The 19,314-nt window shown below is 34.7% G+C and overlaps 1 protein-coding gene across 1 annotated transcript; it reads right to left on the reverse strand.

Moving 5' to 3' along the window:
- Positions 1-2,101: 2,101 nt before the first annotated feature.
- On the reverse strand, positions 2,102-15,140 carry LOC126827431 (protein artemis). The gene is made up of 11 exons (XM_050556740.2): positions 14,804-15,140; positions 14,053-14,104; positions 13,237-13,327; positions 12,616-12,675; positions 10,862-10,917; positions 10,375-10,476; positions 9,273-9,486; positions 8,115-8,219; positions 7,300-7,581; positions 6,498-6,618; positions 2,102-5,959 (listed from the first exon to the last, which is right to left on the reverse strand). Exons 1-11 carry the CDS (start codon positions 14,910-14,912, stop codon positions 4,191-4,193), a joined length of 2,961 nt encoding a protein of 986 aa, XP_050412697.1. The 5' UTR covers positions 14,913-15,140; the 3' UTR covers positions 2,102-4,190.
- Between the last annotated feature and the right edge of the window lie 4,174 nt (positions 15,141-19,314).

Here is a 19,314-nt window from a genome sequence, read left to right on the forward strand (position 1 = left end):
TTAGTCCCCTCCATCTGTCTGTCACCTTTGCTTTCTGAAAGTTTTTTGTAATGGCACTTTGAGATATATTTGATATTTTAGTACACTGCTGTGAAAAGTGGATATGTAGACCAAGTGTTTGAATTAGGCATTTTTGGCCTACTCTTACAAACCTGGGATCAAAGCGCACACATGTTAGGACAAGACTATTATAAATGTGCCAGTATCAAGACTATGAGGATGGAAATAAATTTGGAGTATCCAATTATCAAATGCATAATGTTTGCAATTATTAACTTAAAAGCGATAATAAGTCTAAGCAAGCTAGAATAATTTGTGGTCATAAATCAACTATTAATTGCTCTGTGGGGATAATTTGTCTGGTTATTCATTGATGGTATGGATTAGAATAAATTAATGTAAAACCACATGTGAGATCTACCATGTTTTTTTACTGATGGGAGATAACTCCAAAGGACTCAATAACAGTTTAAGCTCTCTGGTACTTGAATTATTTCTCTATAATGTTGCTTACTGTAAACTATGGAAATCTGTTGCGTCATTTTTCAAATCTTAACTTCTCGCCCCTACATCCTGGACTTCTTGCTTTCTAGCATTTGAAAATCCTTGCTTTATCGACTTCTCATTATGAAATGGACACAACAGGCTTCCATCGTACCTCAGTAAACAAGCCTTATTTTGGTAGCCTACCCATTTAAGAATCCAAGTTTTCAAACTTTGTATTTGAGAAATGTGGAGGATTGTAAGATTCAACAAGTTTGCAGATGACCATGATATACCATGTTTTAACTCTGTGATACAGTTGTAGGTGGTTGATTGTTATAATTTAATAGCAATATATTCGGTTACAAACATCTCTTTTAGATACTATGGAAATAAATATGAGATAAACATGGTTGTATATTCAATCAGAAAACCATGGTGGCTAAGTGGATAAGGCGCTGGCTCGCTAGTCTGGACGTCGCGTGTTCGATCCCTACGTTGGCTGAGAAAGTGGCGCAGGATTGAGAGCGTGACAAGGACAACTGTCTAGTCGTTCGGATGGTACGAAAAACTGAGGTCCTGTGTATACATTGGCATGCACGTAAAAGATCCCCTGGCAGTTGGAATTCGATCGATATAAGAGCCCATAGTACTGCTGCCCAGGCAAATTTCCCTCATAGCACACTGTATGGCATATGCCAGTCTTTATTAGCCCAGTATAGGAGCAGAACAGTAGGAGGTTAAATCCCATTTCATTTCATTTCATTTCATTTATATTTAATCAGCTATCTTGGTGACAAATAAAACTGACATAGAAAAGAAAATCAGTAACAAAAATAAGAATGTAAATGCAATGAAATGGGGTTTAACATCCTACAGGATGGGACTGCGCTATGAGGGAAATTTTGCCTGGACAGCGGCACTACACCCTACACTTACATCGAATTCCAATTGTCAAGGGTTCTTCTACATGCACGTCAATATGTACACAGGATCTTGGTTTTTCATCCCATTTAAACAACTGAGCGTTGGTCCTTGCCAGGCCCTCTGTCTTGCACCATTGACAAGGGCAAATCATGATGAACTTTCTTGGCTAATACCGGGATCCAACACTGGAACTCCAGGGTAGCCAGCCATGTCTTACTCACCAAGCAACCCACTGAAATATGAATGTTCAGTGAACTGGTTACAAAAGGAAGATAAGTGAATAACATAGCCATGTGTCCAAAATAAAAAGGGTCACAGAGAATATGTTTGTATCCCCTAAGAATAAGGAAACATTTTTCCTATTTTTAAATTCGAAAGAGCTAGAGTTTACTTTATAAAAGTCTCCTGAGAGAGAGAGAGAGAGAGAGAGACTAATATATGGTTCAATCTTATTTCAATAATTTGCTTGGGAGGAAACCGGACCTGGAGAAAACCCACAAGGTTGGACAGGCAACCCTACTCCTTGTCACATACAACCTGGGAATTGCAACCATGCCAGTTGACTCAATGACAGACCTTATAATAAAACGTGCAAGCACTAAACATTTGGCCATCCAACCCCTCCCCCAGCGTCTCCTGAGACATGGGCTGGGTAAATAAAATGTAAGTCAGTGAGAAACAAGACGTGGAATAGTATGTAATATTTTTAATAAAAATAAAATAATAAAATAAAGATATACTAACAAGAAATACACATATAACAATATACTATCATGCATTAGATGCCTAAATTTATTCATAAAAGAATTCCATTAGTGCATTTCAAAATCCCAAATAAGGCAAATTGGTCCAATTACTCTGTAAAGTTAAATTTTGTTTATAGTTTTCAGTTCGGACTACATATTTTAAGAGCTCCAGAGAGAGAGAGAGAGAAATGGGGTTTAACGTCCACTCGACACAAACTAGGTCATTTCGGGACTAACATATGGTTCAATTTTATTTCCATAATTCGCTTGCGCGTAGGGGTTGGACAGGTTGGACAGGCGACCCTATTCCTTGTCACGTACAACCGGGGATTCGAAACCACGCCAGTCGACTCAATGACAGACTTTATGATACAGCGTGCGCACGCTAACCATTCAGCCATCCAACCCCCCTTAAGAGCTCCAAAAAACATATTCACTTGTTAGCCAATACAATGGCTTAAATAGTGCTTTAGTGTGTAATTTCCCAAAAACATCTGTAGTTTGTGAAGAAGTGCAATATTTATCACGATATGTAAAAACTATATCAACATTATGTTTTGTATTTTGGATGGTTAAAAACAAGCTTGACCACTTCATCTTGGTCTAATGACATTTCTTTAAAAGGCTCTTTTAATATCTACTGGAAGTTGTGACTGGTCAACACGGGTGCATGCAACGTACCAATAAAACCCATGATACAGAAAATTCCATTGAAAGGCTTTAGTTATACAGATATTTGGTTTGTAGTCTAACCAAGGCCAAAGGTACAGGCCTCAAACACGTGTTTCTTAAACATGTCTTTTGAAATCTTAAAGGGAGTCCCCACTGAATAAACAGAGGGAAACTAACATCTAATTACTGATACATATACATGTGTGCTATTGATTCATATACATAAATTAATTATATACATAAATATTACATTAATAATAACAAATAACAATTAATTAAAGTTAACACTTCAATTATATGAATATTTATTTGTAATTAAAATTTTAATTTTAAAATAAAAATCTTATTACCCTAATAAAATTGAACAAGACTATAAAATTATGATATATTGTAAATATATATATATACATACTTGAATCAAAATTCAATTAATCAACAATTCATTACTATTACTATTATAATTTAAACACTACTTCATTAATTACTATTACTATTACTCAAAATCAAGGACCAGAAATATAAAATCAAAAATCAGAAATATAAAATCAAGAATCAGAAATATGAAATTAACAATATATACATGTAAATAGAATTATGGCACCATTCTTTAATATCATATTGGATAAAAAAAATTGACCTATTAGGTTCAAATTAAATATGAATTCACCACATCCTCTCCTTGATGGAAAATTGAAGTTAGTTGATATTTGTGTCATAACAATAATGGAAATTTTACGCCTTTAGTAGAATGGTCTAAAACTTTTCAGTATCTATTGTTAGTACTTAAATTTAGTGAGTGTTAATGATAAAAACCAGAAAAAGTCTGGTTATAATAAACTCTGAAAATACATTTTGAAGAAATTTCTCTGAATATGGAGACTTTAGACTGAAACTCTTGAACTGTAGTTCATGTCTCAGGATATTTCTATGGCTTTTTTTGAAAAATATATAAAATGTTAGACCTTCCCTTTTTAAAAATGATTTTTATATTCCTTATACCTAAGAAATATTTTACATGGGTTCAATTTAATTCATTTGTAAAAGCAAAAAAATTCATTATGCAGAATTTAATCATATTTTCGTTGCAATTTTTTCCCTCATAATTTGGTATTTGTATTTTACAACAGAGCTTTTCATTTAAATATGATATTTATAGCAATATGTATGATGATGATGCTATTTATAGATACATGTATGATGATATTTATAGATACATGTATGATGATGATGCTATTTATAGATACATGTATGATGATATTTATAGATACATGTATGATGATGATGCTATTTATAGATACATGTATGATGATGATGCCATTTAAAGATACATGTATGATGATATTTATAGATACATGTATGGATTCAGTATCTTTGAGAGTCTTCAGTCAAATCTATAACATCATTATCATCATCATTATCAATCAACTGACAATCAGATAAGTTTTTGTTATGATGTCTAATAACAGGAGATGCATATTTTAAAACTGTTTTGTTGCTCTCTTTCCTGTTTATTTTGTCTTCGTATAAAATTTCAACCTCACTATCGCTAGAGTCTGACTGAGAGATGCTACCTGTATCAGCACCATTTAATATACTTGGATTAAAACTATTCTGACTAGGAGGGAGTGTAACGTCACTATCAGATTCAACAGCCACATTGGAAATATCTTCCACGCAAGTGGTCTCTGAATTTTTCAAAATGGATGGCGACCTACTACATGATCGACTACTTTTATAGGCTTCTGCATTATTTTGATCATACGAATCAAAGGATATATCTGAGTGGTCACTTTCATCATCTGATTCTACGATAATACTCGACTGAATACTTTCATCATCAGAAATAATGATCATTTCACTGCCATCATTGTTCTGTAAAGTCTGTTTACCAAAAAGCAAATCTGTCTTAATAGGACGTAAAGCGACAAAATTTGTGGCAAATTTGTCTTCGGTATTTACAAATCTTTTAACATTTATTTCTTGACCCCTATGATCGTGGAATGTATCAAAAATTGAATTAGTTTGAAGTGTATCTCGTTTGATGTCTTTTAGTTCAATTTTTTCTTTTTGTAAATGTATGCTTAATCTGTCTTTTATTTTGAAAGATTCTTTACTTTTGTCCGCTGCCTTTGACGAAGAGGTATGATTGTTGTCTTCAGATTTTTCAAAACAATGATTTTGAAGATGTGGTTTTTCTTTTTCAATTATTTCAATTCCTTGAAATACATTTTGATTTTCAGTTTTCACACAAAATTTGATTTTATCTACATTATTGTCAATTTGATTTGAAGAAGATGGTTGAACATCAACTTTCGGTTCATAACTGTTGACTTTTAAATTGGTTAATTGTTTTGGGGGCAGATGTGAGTTATCTATTAATTCTGTTCCATTTTCTATGTTACTGACCTGTTTTGAAGTAGAGGCTTTCACCTTATATTTGAGATCTTCATCGTCATCAAACAGATCAAAACTGCCATTTTCCGTATCAGACATCTCATCATTCATTTGTTCCACTGCATAAGGTTTCTCATGTTTCACAGTCTTTACTTGAGGGTCTAAAGTTTGAGGATCTGAAGCAAGATTCCCTTTCAGACTAGAGATTTCTTCAATTGAACTAAGCACTTTGTCTAGAATATATTCAACACCACTTTCAATAGAGCCTCTTTCATCATTACTCCGAGAATTTTGATTCATTCTATACGATTGTACTTGCTTTTCAATATCTATGCTCTCTTTTTGAACTCTGCATTTATTTTTTACTTGATTACTTGATTCACAGTCTGGTTCTGTGCTGATTTCCTCCTCGTCACTTTCCTCATCACTGCTGATGTACAACCTCAAGGCTTCTCCTTCTTGCCACGAACTTATTACCTCTTCATCAATCAGCTCTTTGGTAGGTGATGAAAAAAGATCCATTTCGCTACCGCTGTCATCACTGCCTTGATATGAACTATCAGCATGACTCTGATCACTTTTAGCAGGTGAGATCAACTGGGATGCTTGAAAATCTGTGAGAGAACTGAAATTAGGTGCAGCCACCTTTTCTGGCATCTGTGCCACTTTGCACATAGTTTTGAGTCTTTTTGATTTTACTGGACTGTCAAACACTAAATCTTCATTGTCGCTTAAACCTAAAAAAAACAAAACACATACAGAATGTCTTTATAAATGAAATGGGGTTTAATCCCCTACTATTCTGCACCGACTAAGCTAATGAAGACAGGCATTTGCCATATAGTGCTCCTACTCCAACTGTCAAGGGGTGTACAAGGGACCTCAGTTTTTTTATCCCATCCAAACAACTATACAGTGTCACTTGCCAGGCCCTCCGTCCTACACCACTGACAAGGGGGAACTTTCTTGGTCTACAACACAGGCATCAAACAGGTTAGCGAGACAATGTCCTAATCACCGGACCACCGTGGCTCCCTCAAAATATCTTTATAAAAATATCCTCCAAAATAAAAACATGCAACCATCCTTCAATTCTAAAACATCAACCTAACATCTTGGTTAATGATTCTTAACATATGTCTTTATGACTATTGTCTTTATCCATGGTTATCCCCATGTTTTTAACCTGCGGATGTTGTCACCTATCCAATATAATTATCTGTTGGGGACCTTGACTTCAAAATAATCATGGAATATTATTTTTCAAAAACTTACTGGAAGATATTCTAGTGGTGACAGATTTTTTTCTTTTTAAATTACCCAATGGACGTGCATTATCATCTTCTGGTAATAATTTGTCTTCCTTTCGCAAGAAAGAATTAAGTCTAGCTTGGACCTGCAAAAAAGAAATAAAGTCCCTTTTTTCAATTAATGTTTAGATAGTATTCTATGCCATTTAGAAAAGACTAGAAAACAATTCTCGGTTTCAAGCTTGATTTAAACAAGATGTAGATCAGGGTGAAAACATGAAACTTTAATTCCTGCCTCCCCCCCACTCAATTATTTGTTGAACTGAGTGTCCTTACATCTTTATTCCTTTATTTTTATACACAGGAAATAATTGTGTGCAATACTGGAGAGAGAGAGAGAGAGAGAGAGAGAGAGAGAGAGAGATGTGGTTGTCCTCTCATGCACATCGGGGTCTTAAGCAGTGGGAGGAAACTGGAGGACCCAGAGAAAATCCAAAAGGTTGGACAGGCGACCCTACTACTTGTCAGGTACAAGCGAGGAATTAAAACCAGGCCTAAGTAAATTCTTGAATTATTTTCTGTCAACTTCTTTTTCCATCATTTAATTGTAGAGTCGGTTGTATGTTTACTTACACCCCTCAATATTCCCAAAACCGCCTAACCATTCGATCAAGAAATAACAACCGCTCCCTCAGTCAAGCTAGCATACAATAAGTCGTCTGGTTGCCAGTTAGTGATACCCTGACATTTTTGCCCAGTGCTTTGGAAATAGCCACCCGATAAATACTTTCATGGCAAAGTATCTTTAACTGTATTTACTATCATACCATTTGTTCATCTGGTTCTTGTGCTGGTATAACATTAGGATAAACCGCATCTGGATTCAGATAGCTGACTAAATCTTTTATCTCACTGAAGGAAGAATGGAAGGAGTAGCACACACGGTGAGGTTGATACCATTTCATTGGTTCTTCCACAAGTTTTTCTGATCGAACTGTTGACATTGTAAACCACATGGTGGATGGTCGTATTACCAGTAGTTTTAACTCTTCATCTTCTGTATCAAATAAATGACCACATGGCAATCGGGATTTCGAATGGTGTGTTCTCTGAAACATGACGAAATATAATATTTTTTACCTATGGTTAACATCTTGAACATAAGTTCAGTTGCTGAAATTCAAGTCCAAGTCATCACTCCAAATACCTATAATTAGTGATGGGTGGCATGTACGAGGCAGCATATGCTGATAAAATTTCTATTTTACTCAGTAAGTATATAGCTAACAATTCTGTTCTTTTATATTTTAAAGGAGAATGCTTTCAAACAAAATCATTTGGGTGTTTTCTGTTTTATAAATATGCAAATATTGGTACAAAGCACACACCTTCTTATGCTTGCTTATAACAGTTGTTTGTCTGACATGGAATTCTATTTAATAGCGATATCTTTAACATTGAAGAGGGGAATTGAAATTAGTAACGATACAATTTTGCATTGTGAACAGATGCTAAAAGGCTTTTTCTTACAGAACATTGTTTATTTGCAGAGCTATCATATTTTTGAGTTCATTTCCTGCTATTGAGTTGTAATGAATAATCTGTTTGAACCAGTAGAAACATTCTTCATAAAATATATTACCTTAATACCACAGGCATGTATTCTAGTATTAGGATCTGTAGTAAATGCATCTGCTAGATCTTGTATTTGGCTGTACATGGAATATTTCCAATCAGAAGCATGAATCTATAAAACAAATATCATTCATATTTAGTCAAACAATTTAAATATGGCTAAGTAAATGGAATTCAATGGATGTCATGGTATGGTCTATAAAATAAGATAATGTACCTGCTTATGTTTTCTGTGATGACAATTTGGATTTTATCTAAGAGAATTTGTATATGATGTATTTGTTTGCATTTAAAAACACAGCATTACCAGGCAACACAGCATCAAGTTCAAAGGGTAAGGCGTAATAGCATTCTGTTACACAGGGGGTAACTCTGCGAAAAATGCGTTGCACAACTCTGAAGTTAGACAGAGTTCCTCCTTGACGAAGAACCAGATGGACAGACACAGGTGACAATAAGGCTTTATTGCAGGACTCTTAAGTTTGATTGGGTTCTTCCATAGAACAATCATAGAAAGTTTGAAAACAACTCTGGCCTGGAGAGTGTTTACAAAAATTGTTGTCGATGTATATGGACAGAGAGATGTGATGAAAATACATGTATACACATAAGATGTGCAATGTGGGCGTACAAACAGGACTTTGCCAGGCATATTGATGCTAACATATGTTGTCATTCTATTTTTCACACAATTGTATTTCTGGCTACACTTCCAACATGTTAATGGATTTTTTGTGCGCTCAAAACAGGGATGTTCTGGTGTTGAGGACAGTTCCACCTACTTGAGTTTTGGTATGATTCTAACAGATCTAGTTGAATGTTTATAACAGACCTACCTGATGTTTGGTTTGTTTATAACAAACCTATTTGATGTTTGATATGTTTATAACAGATCTACCTGATGTTTGGTTTGTTTATAACAAACCTATTTGATGTTTGGTTTGTTTATAACAAACCTATTTGATGTTTGATATGTTTATAACAGATCTACCTGATGTTTTGTTTGTTTATAACAAACCTATTTGATGTTTGATATGTTTATAACAGATCTACATGATGTTTGGTTTGTTCATAACAGACCCATCTGATGTTTGCTATGTTTATAACAGATCTATACGTTAATAACAGACCTATCTGCTGTTTGAAACGGTTACAATAGACCTACCTGATGTTTGGTATGTTTATATATTTGTACTTGAAGATGTTCGTGACCATAATTTGTTGGTGATGCCACATAAACAAAATGGCTTTTGGATCTATTGAGCCATTCTTCCACTAAACGAACAGTGACATCAACACATTGAGCTCGACTAGGAAAATGGCAGGCACTGGGTGTACAGAATGTTGTATCAACATATAAACTCTTGATGTGTTTTACTCTGATAAAAAAAACACACACAATTAAAATAAAACATTTTATGTTTTATGATTATAATATTCTTATGATAGGTCTTACAAATTCAGTCCCTCACATTTACCATTGAAAAAACAACATAGTAGACTATTCATGAGTCGTTATCTATGTTTGACCACATTACCTGTCTGAAGGAAGAGCATTAAGTTTTCTTAATTATGCCATAGGTGTACTGAGTATTGATGTACTATTTGTTATTTAAAAATATTCAGGGCCACACAACTGTTCATTTTTTAAACCTAAGTATTATCAAATATGTAACTATAACATGCCTATATAGGACCATGTTAACAGAAAATGTCAAAATATGAGACCATGTTAATACAATATGTCAAAATATGGGACCATGTTAATATGTCAAATAAAAATGTTAATGCTATTTTGAACTGTATATTTAACAGTAAGTGAGATAGAAACAAGTGATTGAAAATTTAACTACATGTTGAATTTAGAATAAATAAACCAATAGATTAACAATATAATGTATATACAAAAAAAAACTAGGAAATATTATTTCCATTCAGTTCCAATCTCAGTCTTCATTCCATGTCCATTTCCGCAGTTAAAAGTGAAAGAATATACATTGAATAATTACATTTTCATTGTTATAAAGCCCATCCATTCTGAAATTATTCCTACCTCCTTCAGCTTAGTTATGTATTTACTTTTGTAAGGGATTTTCCAGGATCTTTGATGTGCAAATGTCTTTCTTATCTTTCAATGTTTTGTATACAATTTTGATATATTTGAACAATAGTATTTTGTTAAATTTTAAAATCTTATATGCAATATTCTGCAAAATTGGCATCTTTAACATTCATCACAAATTCTATAAATGAAAATAATTTCCTACCCCAATTCATTGCGTAAAGCAGGCATATTAGCAGCATGATTTTTTTCCCAACGAAAATCACCTGTATATAAGACTGTTCCTTCATCTCCTTCAAATAAAAACCTAAATAAAAATGTATTATTATATTTCTTTAGTGGTGAAGATTTCCAAAGCCTCTTTAATTTTACAAGATTTGATTTCTTCCAAATTAACTCATGAATAAAGATCTTGTTATAATTAACCTATATGACAAAATTAAAATAAAAACTTTGTTATTAAAATCTTACATGACAGAACCATAATAAATATATTGTTATAACAAACTTATATTGTACATGACAAAACCATAACAAAAATATTGTTATTTAAAACTAACATAACAGAACCATAACATATATATTATTATAACAAACTTACATTATACACCACAAAACTAGAATAACATTGTTATTTTAAACTTACATTGTACATGACAAAACTAAAATAACCATTGTTATTATAAACTTACATGACAGAACCAGGACAATGACCAGCCGGCAATGGTGTAACACTCACTAGTTTAGGCTGTAATAATAAGTACACATTATAAACAATGGAATTATATCAAAATGTTCCCAAGAGCAGTTTACGAAATCAGAACAGAAATGAAATGAAAACGGCTAATGAAAACGAGCATATGCCATACCGTGTGCTATGGCCTACTCTTATATCGAATCCCAACTGTCAAGGGATCTTTTACGTGCATGTCAATGTGTGCACAGGACCTTGGCTTTTCATTCCTTCCGAAGTACTATATGATGTACCTTGCCAGACCCTCTATCTGTACCACTTTCTCAGTCGACACCAGGATCAAACATGGGATCTCAAAGTTAGCAAGTCAACATCTTACTCCCTGAGCCACGATGGCTCCCATATTAGATTACCTTGTTTATATTGATTCTGGGAACCGTGGTGGTTCAGTGAGTAAGGTCTTGGGTTAAGTCCAGGTGTTGGCCGAAAAAGTTCCTCTGAATTTTTCGCCATTGATTTTGCCTTCTCAGTGGTGCACGACAGAGGGCCTGCAAAGACTGTGTCTTGTCATTCGGATGGGACCAAAAAACGAGGCCCTGTACATAAATTGATGTGCACCAAAAAGAATCCTTGACAGATGGAATTCGAAATAAGGGTAGACTGTAGTGCCGCTGTCCAAGCAAAATTTCCCTCATATCACTCAGTGTAGCATATGCCCGTCTTCATTAGCCCAGTCGTTGCAGGAACGTAGGACGTTAAACTCCATTTCATTCATTATATCGATTTAACTTAGTATCAAATTTCTAATGATTTCTAAATATCCCTGAGCTATATTTACAGTATTTAGAGAGAAAAGTGCATTATTATTAGAAATACCCTGAATTTTTTATATTTGCCTAATCTAAGCATGGGAGAAAAGAATGAACAGTATGCTGAAAGAATAAAAGTTTTTAAAATCATACTTGGAGTACAATATAAGGCCATAAAAAAAAATATTCTGGATCTCAAACAATCCAGCATCACTTAAACATGCATTATGCAAGAGCTAAATCTGCCTATTTCAGGTCTTTCTTTGGGCCAGAAATGTTATCTAAATTATTAATTAGACATTAATTAACTTATCCAGACCATAATCAACTCTCGATGTCATCGCTAGCCTGTGATATTTACTGGATTAGGATCCGATTTGCTGCTTAACTTTCGTTCATGATTTAATCATGAAATAGATAATCAAGACTATGTTTTTTATCGTACCGACTTTAGTAATGATGATCGAGGCTAGGCCGAAAATTCAATCGCTAAATTTTTGGTTCAGGGTCGATCAATTTGACTGAAATTTTCAGCAAATTCTCTTTACATTATCTTGTTTTTAACAACTATAGTGAGAACTGCCAGCTTTTTATCTAATCTCCATAATGTATCTTTAAAAAGGGTTGCAGGAAGTAAATCTTTAAAACAAAAATTGAAAGAATCGATATGCTCATTTATCAAGTACACAACCCTGATAACTGTTAATGTCAATCATAAACGATACTGGATAATCATACATTCCTATAAACAACACTAGATAAATGTAGTACCTTGAAATCTGATGTGTATATGAGAAGACATTTAGCTAAGTTGTGAATCAGTGACCTTTTGACAAAATAAAAAAATAAAATAAAATAAAAACCTCCCTCTGCATCAGATTTTTGGTAAGTATTGTCTAAGAACCAGAATATTTTTTTGGCATGGCCTAATAAATAAAATTACCTTTCCACTCAGTGTATTACATGGTATGGAGACAGTATTAGTTGATTTCTCTAATATTCTCTGTAAAATTACAACATAATTATTCATCATTGAAATATACACATTGCATATCTTATCTGTACAAATAATGTATATTAAATTTATTACTATTCCTAATATACTAAATAAATGTGTGGATGATATACAACTTCTAAAATGGACCACAGTGTGGTAATCACACCAAAGCCAAAGTGTAAAATATGCCATAAGACTCAAAAATAAGCTAAATAGTGTGTAGGCCAGATTCTATAATAGCCCCCATTTATTTAAAATCATTAGTTCAAACTTCCTAGGAATAGTTTAAAATGGTTGCCAGATTCTTTTCTTTTTACCTTTAACATGTGTCAAAAGGTATATGAAAAATTAGTACCCGTACCTAGGAGCAACGCCTTTGGATGGACTTATATGGTCGTGAATACTACCTTGGACACTGTAACTCATAACGCACTTCTAAAGAAATAGAAGTGATTAGGTATCTTATCACTTCTCCAACCTATACGAGGTGAACCTCTTGTTTCCCTGAAAACACTTGTGTGCGATATCAGTTAAACCCCACTGACTGTATATAAAAGTAGAACTTACTATTTGAGGTTCAAGAGCTTTAAAGTCATATGTATTATCTCCCATTAAAATAACCTTAGATATATCACTCATATATAAATATATGTTCGGACTGGAAACAAAAAGGGTAATCAATTATACATTTTCATAGCACTCAGTCAGATATTACAAAATTCAGTGTTATGATTTAAGTATAAATAATATCTCCAATGGAAATGAAATGAAATGGAGTTTAACGTCCTACTGTTCTGCTCCTATGCTGGGCTAATGAAGACAGGCATACGCCATACAGTGTGCTATGAGGGAAATTTTGCCCGAGCAGCGGCACTATCGCCTACTCTTATATCGAATTCCAACTGCCAAGGGATCTTTTACGTGCATTCCAATGTATACATGGGACCTTGGTTTTTCGTCTCATCCTTGTCAGGCCCTCCAAGCTGCATCACTGACAAGGGGGAACCACGCCGGAAAATCTGGATGAACTTTCTCGGCCAATGCAGGGATCGAACACCTATCTCCAATGGAAGATCTAAATTAAAAAGTTGTATGGTTCTATTTTTGGAACCTTAAAATATTCAAAAATGGGTCTAAAAGCACATATGAGTGTATATAAAGTGATTTACGTTCAATTTCTTTTTTAAATATTGTAATTTCTAATCAATATGCTCTGTGAAATATGCAAACAGTCCAAATTTAATGCTTTTAATCATGAATATTACATCCTGATAATGTACAGTTTAAAGTACTGTTTACAAAGCTGTGTCAATATACATGTAGATGCCTTATCCTTGTTTTAAAAATACAAAGAATAAACTGTGTACCAGTATTATTACTCACTTTGTCAATATTCTATTAATAAAAGCTGTTGAATTCAATCCAACCATATGATCTGAAATGAATTTTAAAAAGTATTGATTGGATATGAGAAACTTTCATGTGGATTCTGTCTCGAAGATGCTCTTGGACGACATGTTCCATCTGATACAAAATTTTGGGATTTATTAGGTTATGTAACCAGTGTTGGTCTATAAAAAAGGTTATAAGAAAAAAATAAGATGTTTTGAAATAATTTTGAACAAAAATCTATATTATTATTATTATTATTTGGCATGATATAAAATTGAATGTATGACAACTCATCCCAAAGATCACTCGGCCCAATAGAAGACCACTCATCCCAAGATATACATGTAAAACCACTCGGTCCAAGTTTAGAAGACCACCATCCAACAATGAAAACTATACGACTACTCAGACCAAGTTTAGAAGACCACTCACCCCACAATAGTTGTATTTGTTTTAATACAGTTGTTTTTGTTTTTTTGAATACCACTCGGACCAAGATTAGAAGACCACTCGGATCATTCTGATTTTGAAATAAAAAAGTGTTGTTTAAATTAAATTACTACTGTTGATTATGTGTTTGTTCTAATATTTTTATACATTGTTGTTTTAATAAATTGATAGTTGGGGATGATTGGTCTTATATCTTGGGATGAGTGGACTTTCCCATTCGGCCGAGTGGTCTGGATACCATAAAATTCAGTACCCCTTAACCCTCACAAAATAATAATCTGTGAACAAGTACCTCTATGACAATGAGACAGAAAGTAGACAGTTGAGTATAAATTGTCTTTATCAAATCTGTCGATCGACACCTGTCGATATTCTCTCATTCGACCACAAAACGTGCTCATCTTGATAATTTGAGTTAGATCAGAGGAGTTATTGTTTTGCTTGTGTTGACTTCATCCTTTGCGATTGCAACAGTACCAGTTGAAGACGCCACGGCCTAAGCCGATTTCGGTTCTTCGGCCACTTTAATTTCTCTCCTTTCACATGATTAATTTCCTCTAAATGAGCACTTCTAATCGAACCATTAATTCGACCATATTTATGATTCCAAAACCACTTTTCAACACAAAGCCTTCTATAGCAGGAAATAATTAGGTTTCAATTATGTATACACCGTCAATAATTGCAATTGTAAACTAGAAACGAAACGAAATAATTAAATAGTTAAGATTTAATGTCCGTTATACGTCAGCTCTAGGAAATAATTGAATTCTACACAAAATTTGTTTGAAAAATACCAAATGATACTGGGTTACTTGTTTGTTATTTATTCAAAACACAAAAATGAATACTTTATCGTTTCAAAATGTTTCAAAGCAGGTTTATTAATTAAACGGTGAAACAGAAAACTACACCACCGACCGCTTTTAATCCGGGTATAAATTTAACCAACAATCCAGATAATAAATCAAACAAATTATGAATAAATTGATATACATGTATATATATTTTGGCGTCAAAACTGTTTAATATATATCGACTAAAGAACTGCCCGATTTCATCTAAGAATCGTGCTCAATTTTTGCATCTTTGACTGAAATATCTCTGATATAATTACTCAAAAAGGAAAAAAAGACTTGTTGATCACATTTACTGCGCTATCGCGTCCACAAAAAAAAAGCCCCAATCCCCCCCCCCCCCCAAGAAAAAAACAAAAAACCCAAAAAAAAACAATCCACAATATGGAATGGTTCATTCTGCAGCATTACATCTGTAACTAAGCGTTATTGTTACAATGTAGGAAGTTTAAGCACATATTACTTTAAAGGTATAAAACTGGTGTTACGGGCTACATAGACAGGCTTTATATGACATGGGGTTTAACGACCTATTTTTCTGCACCAGCTGGGTCACGGTGGCTAAGTGGGTAAGGCGCTGGCTAGCTAGCCTGGAGGTCGGGTGTTCGATTTCTGCATTGGCCGAGAAAGTTCATCCAGATTTTCCGGCGTGGCTCCCCCTTGTCAGTGATGCCGGACAGAGGGCCAGACAACGACAGCTGTCTAGTGGTCCGAACGGTTACGAAAAACCGAGGTCCCGTGTATATATTGACGTGCACGTAAAAGATCCCTTTACAGTTGGAATTCGATATAAGAGTAGACCGTAGTAGTGCCGCTGTCCGGGCAAAATTTCCCTCATAGCACACTGTATGGCGTATGCCCGTCTTCATTATATAGCTCAGTTCGGAGTAGGGCGTTAAACCTCATTTCATTTCATTTCATTTTCTGCAGACAAAATGGCGTACTAGTGTTATGTATTGCCAAATTACTAGGGGTTTTTTTGGTGTGAATGTGTGTGTGTGGGGGGGGGGGATTAAAGATACATTATGGGAGATTAGATAAAGAGCTGGCAGTTCGCTCATAATAGTTAAAAACTAGATAATGTAAAGGGAATTTGATGAAAATTTCAGTTAAATTGATCCACTCTGAACCGAGATTTTAGCGATTGAATTTTCATCCTAGCCTCGATCATCATTACTGAAGTCGGTACGATAAAAAAAACATAGTCTCGATTATCCATTTCATGATTAAATCAAGAATGAAAGTGGAGCAGCAAATGGTATCCTAATCCAGTAAACATCGCAGGCTAGCGTTGACATCGAGAGTTGATTATGGTCTGGATAAGTTAATTAATGTCTAATTAATAATTTAGATAACATTTAGCTCTTGCATAATGCATATTTAAGCCATCACCGGCTTGGTCCATGCGCAAATACGCCCGCGCATGGACCAAGCAGGAGATGGCACAGTCAGACGTTCCCAGTCAAAAGTGTTGTCATAGTTATATTCAATGACATCGTTTATAGTAGTTATATCTTTACCCCAAAGACAAGAACGGCAACATTTAAGACTTTTCGGTTTCATACAAACTAGAAGCATGATGTTATTCTTATAAACGAAAATGATTAGCCTACTTTATTTCCACAATCATTAATGATTGTAATGTCAAAAACATACCACTTTACAGAGAATTTAAAATGTTTTAATATTCCATTGCAATCGATAAAAAGTTCTGCCATATTAGATAACGATACTGTTTGCATGTTGTAATGCAGACTACTGTTCTGCCAATATCATACATCTGACGCGTATCTGGTGGATTGGGGCGAATGGTATTCATGTGATGCACTGTCTTTCCATTTGGCGTTGTTCATCTTTATTATCACTGTTGCCAGGAAAGCCGGTGATCAGGACGTATACTATACTGCCCACTGGCGCAAGAAGGGGTCTCGAGTGTCTACAGATCTATCGCCTCGATTATGCTGAGTTAATCGGGTTCGAATATTTATAGCATGTTCTACATACGAACGTGGCTGGTGTGTTCTCACAATTAAATAGACGAATCCTGTTTCTGTATGTTGGGTAACTTTACGACGTTTCATTTACCTTTAATAAAGATCACAGCAAATTGCGGCGATTTCATTGGCTGATAAGTCCGTCAGCAGTTATTTGCCAGTTAAAATTGTCATCGCTGAATCCGCGACCCCAAAAATTCATAAATTAAGAAGATAATTTGGATACCTGTTTTGCAGGTTTTTAGCGCGTATGAGCTCGTGTCGGCAACTTGGATACTTATTGAATTTTTGAAAATAGTTTTAGTCACAAGAACGATGAGCGGAACAAAAAATCATGAAAAATCTGACGCAGTTTCTGACCTATAACTAAGATAACTAGAACAAACCACGATGTTCACTTCAACAAATACAATCAAATTTTAATGTTGCATTAATGTATGCATCTCGTATCCGATTGATCCGCGTAATTCTATGTTTCTAGTCAACGTTGAACTCTTCTTTCATAATCAGTAACTTACTGTTCTTAAAGTAGCTAAGTCTCTAACTCAATATCATCCAAAATCTTCAACATTGAAAACACGATTTATTTGTCAAATTAAATCAACATTCATGTTGTGATCTTACCGGAAAAAGATGGGCTTTTGATATCCGTAAGACAAAATAAACATTTTACCATTGGTACACGAATCGTGTACCATAATGCGCTTCAGCCCCAGTTGTATCAAGAGACTCGGGGGACGAGGCTAGACACATTGCACCAAATCAAACGTCGTATGTAGACTGGAATAACCAGACGCTAGAAATTTGCACTCGCTTGAGACTGCTGGCTTATTTCGCCGAACATAACTGATTTGAAATTGGATTAAAAACGGAAACCATTGAATATAAATCAGTTTATATACATTCATATTACAGTATTATATGCGTTGCGACCCACTTTTGTCAATTTCTAGGTCCCAAATGTACGCATTTCCATGTGAGGCCAGGCGTCTGGTGTGCTATATATGACGGAAATTTTGCACTGGCAGCGGCGTATTCGCCTACTCTTTGTCTAATATTACTGTAACTGTCAACCGTTCTCCTACGTGCACACCAACATGTAAATGGGACATTTTGTCCTTTTCGAACGACAAGGCGCTATTGCTTGAAAGCTTGCAAGACCCCTCCCCCTTTTGTACTACTGGCAAGTGGAAACCACACTGGAAAATCTCCATTTTATGGGGTATTACTTGTCGGCTTATCCGTTATGCTAGAGCGTGTACACCGTTTAAAGAGACTCTTTATCATCTAAACGCAAAGGTTCATTCATGAGATTGACTTCTATCACTTATTTTCTGGCAATTCACATGTCGTATTTATAATTGTCTGGTGGATATCACGGTTACTATGGCGATAAATGATTTATTTCTTTATATATTGCAAAATATTTAAATTAAAAGTACGTTGATCTATCAAATTTCATATTATATATTATTTCCTTTGTATATCACAGCTGACAAATAGGGTTTCGTGTGACACCATTTGTGAACTGAGAGTTTTTCATTTACTACTTTAGCAAATTGTTATATGAAACATATTACTGTATCTGTATTATAATCCTTCAACCAGCGGGGTTGGTTGGACGAAAGGTTTAACGCGTGCGCGTTGGATCATAAGGTCTGTCATTTAGTCAAGTGGTGGGGGTCGCCTGTTCAACAAATTATTGAAATAAAACTGAACCATATGTTAGTCCCGAAATGACCTAGTTTGTACTTAGCGGACGTTTAACCATAGATCTCTTCGCTCTCTCTCTCTCTCTCTCTCTCTCTCTCCAAGCAAGGTAACTTGGCAAGTTGATGATGACGTTCCGGACAAAGCACCCCTTTTTTCCAATTGCCCTAGTTTTCCAATTTGATAAGCACCAATTCCCCGCACATATATTATAGTAGGATTTTACACAGCGGAAATCTTGA

The sequence above is a fragment of the Patella vulgata genome, chromosome 7 (assembly GCF_932274485.2).
Source record: "Patella vulgata chromosome 7, xgPatVulg1.2, whole genome shotgun sequence".
Lineage (NCBI taxonomy): Eukaryota > Metazoa > Mollusca > Gastropoda > Patellidae > Patella > Patella vulgata.

Excerpts from the sequence above, each read along its gene's own strand:
- LOC126827431 (XM_050556740.2), bottom strand. The coding sequence starts at position 14,912 with ATGAGCACGTTTTGTGGTCGAATGAGAGAATATCGACAGGTGTCGATC. Across the intron at positions 14,105-14,803 it reads TCTGTCTCATTGTCATAGAG|ATCATATGGTTGGATTGAAT; the intron begins GTACTTGTTCAC and ends AATTCATTTCAG. Across the intron at positions 12,676-13,236 it reads AAGCTCTTGAACCTCAAATA|AGAATATTAGAGAAATCAAC; the intron begins GTAAGTTCTACT and ends GTAATTTTACAG.